This window comes from Palaemon carinicauda, chromosome 4, assembly GCF_036898095.1.
Source record: "Palaemon carinicauda isolate YSFRI2023 chromosome 4, ASM3689809v2, whole genome shotgun sequence".
NCBI lineage: Eukaryota > Metazoa > Arthropoda > Malacostraca > Decapoda > Palaemonidae > Palaemon > Palaemon carinicauda.
In genome coordinates, this window is record NC_090728.1 from 67,749,510 (window position 1) to 67,751,584 (window position 2,075).

The 2,075-nt window shown below is 34.8% G+C and overlaps 2 protein-coding genes across 2 annotated transcripts; both read left to right on the forward strand.

Moving 5' to 3' along the window:
• On the forward strand, nucleotides 1-531 carry LOC137639484 (zinc finger BED domain-containing protein 5-like). Its single transcript, XM_068371754.1, has one exon. The coding sequence runs from the start codon at nucleotides 1-3 to the stop codon at nucleotides 529-531; it is 531 nt and encodes a 176-aa protein (XP_068227855.1).
• Nucleotides 532-745: 214 nt separating this feature from the next.
• LOC137639485 (protein FAM200A-like) lies at nucleotides 746-1,603 on the forward strand. The gene has a single exon (XM_068371755.1). The coding sequence runs from the start codon at nucleotides 746-748 to the stop codon at nucleotides 1,601-1,603; it is 858 nt and encodes a 285-aa protein (XP_068227856.1).
• The last annotated feature ends 472 nt before the right edge of the window (nucleotides 1,604-2,075 follow it).

The following is a 2,075-nucleotide window of genomic DNA, read 5'->3' on the forward strand; positions in this document are numbered from 1 at the left end:
ATGAGTAACCAAAAGCGAAAGTGTCGCCAATACTCGAGTGAATACTTGAAATATGGTGTAATTCCTTCTGTGAATAATGAACAGCTACCAATGTGTTTATTATGTGAGAAAACTTTCACAAATGAAGGAATGAAACCTTCGCGAATGATTGATCATTTGAAGGTAAAGCATCCAGAAAAAGCAAATAAGGATGTAGCATACTTTCGTGATTTGAAAGTAAAATTTGAAAAACGTTCCACCATTGGAGGATTGTTCAAATCACACGGAAATGAAGTTGAGAAAGGACTTATTGCATCTTACAAAGTTTCAAAGCTTATTGCTAAATGTGGAAAATCGCACACTATTGGTGAAACTCTTATTATACCAGCAGTGAAAGAAATCATCAGTACCATGATGCCCACTCAAAAAGATATAACTCCTTCAATTCCGTTGAGCAATAGTTCAGTGTCTTCCAGAATTGATGAAATGGCAAGTGACATTGAAAATAAACTTTATGATGAACTCAAAACAACAATTTTCTTTACAACTTGATGAGACAACACTACGCGACAATGAAGCTTTGATACTGGCTTATGTGCGCTATATAAATAGCAGTCATGCAGTTGTTGAAGAGTTTCTGTTTGCTGAAAAATTAGAGGTTGACACTAAAGGTTCAACGGTTTATAAGGCAGTTGAACAATTCTTTAAACAGAAAGGAATTCCACTTTCAAATGTTATTGCTTGTGCAACCGATGGAGCACCGTCAATGGTTGGACGCCATCGTGGATTTATAGCACATCTGAAAAGAGAAGTTCCGGATATCTTTACAATCCACTGCGTCATTCACAGGCAGCATTTAGCTGCAAAGCATCTCAGTGACAGATTGCATAGTACCCTGCAAGCTGTTATCAAAGCAGTGAATAGGATCAAAGCCCATTCATTGAATGACCGCATCTTTCGCCAACTTTGTCATGAAAATGAAGAAGAATTTGAACGGCTCTTGCTACATACGGAAGTCAGATGGCTTTCAAAAGGCAACTGTCTACGACGCTTTTATGACCTCTATGATTCTGTTCTTGATTTCTTTAAGTGTAAATTATTGGACGAGAAAATTAGTACAGATTTGGAAAACAGAAGAGCAGATGTTGCTTATTTGTCTGATATTTTCAACAAATTAAATGAGGTCAACATTAAATTGCAAGGAACCAAAATGTGTCTCATCAAAGCAAAGGGAATAATAATGGCATTTATTAGTAAATTAGATTTCTACAAAAGCTGTTTACTAAGACTAGACTTAAATCAGTTTCCTAGCTTAAAAGCACTGAAGGAAAACCAAACCGATGATTCTTGTTTGTCAGACACTGATCTAGACTGCTATTCCTCTCATCTTCAAGCACTGAAAGAAGATATGACGATCAGATTTAAAGATCTCAAAGAATTGAAAATACCAGAGTGGGTTGTAAATCCATTCCAGGCTGATGCAACCAATGCTGATCCAAATCTAGTTGAACTTATAGACTTGCAAAATGACATTGAAGGTAAAGTGTTGTTTCAGCAGATTGGCTATGAAGCTTTCTGGCCAAAGGAACAAGATAAATATCCTCATCTTTGGAAAAAAAATTAAATTATTATTGTTAGCATTTCCTTCATCATACCTGGTAGAGAAAGGATTCAGTGTTGTCTTGCAACTCTTGACTAAGCAGAGAAATAGATTGCAAATATGTAAAAGGGGTGACTTGAGGCTCTGTTTATCAAATATTGAACCTGATATTAAGTTGGCAAGTTCTCACCAGGCCCAAGGTAGTCATTAATTACATTTGTTTCCTGATTTTTTTTTTTTTGGATAAGTATTTTTTTCATATTATTATTAGTATTATTATTTTGAGGTTTGTTTGTTTGGAGGCACATACATGTTCTATTTGAAAATTAACCTAAATACTGCGACTATTTTCTTCAAGTAATAATAAATGTGGATGTATTGGTATTAAGTAAATATATCATATTCTAAGGATTAAATTTTTTATTTCCTAACTGGAAAACACTACAATGTAGAATCTGATGCAGCTTCACTGCATCAGTCATCATTTTAGTACAGC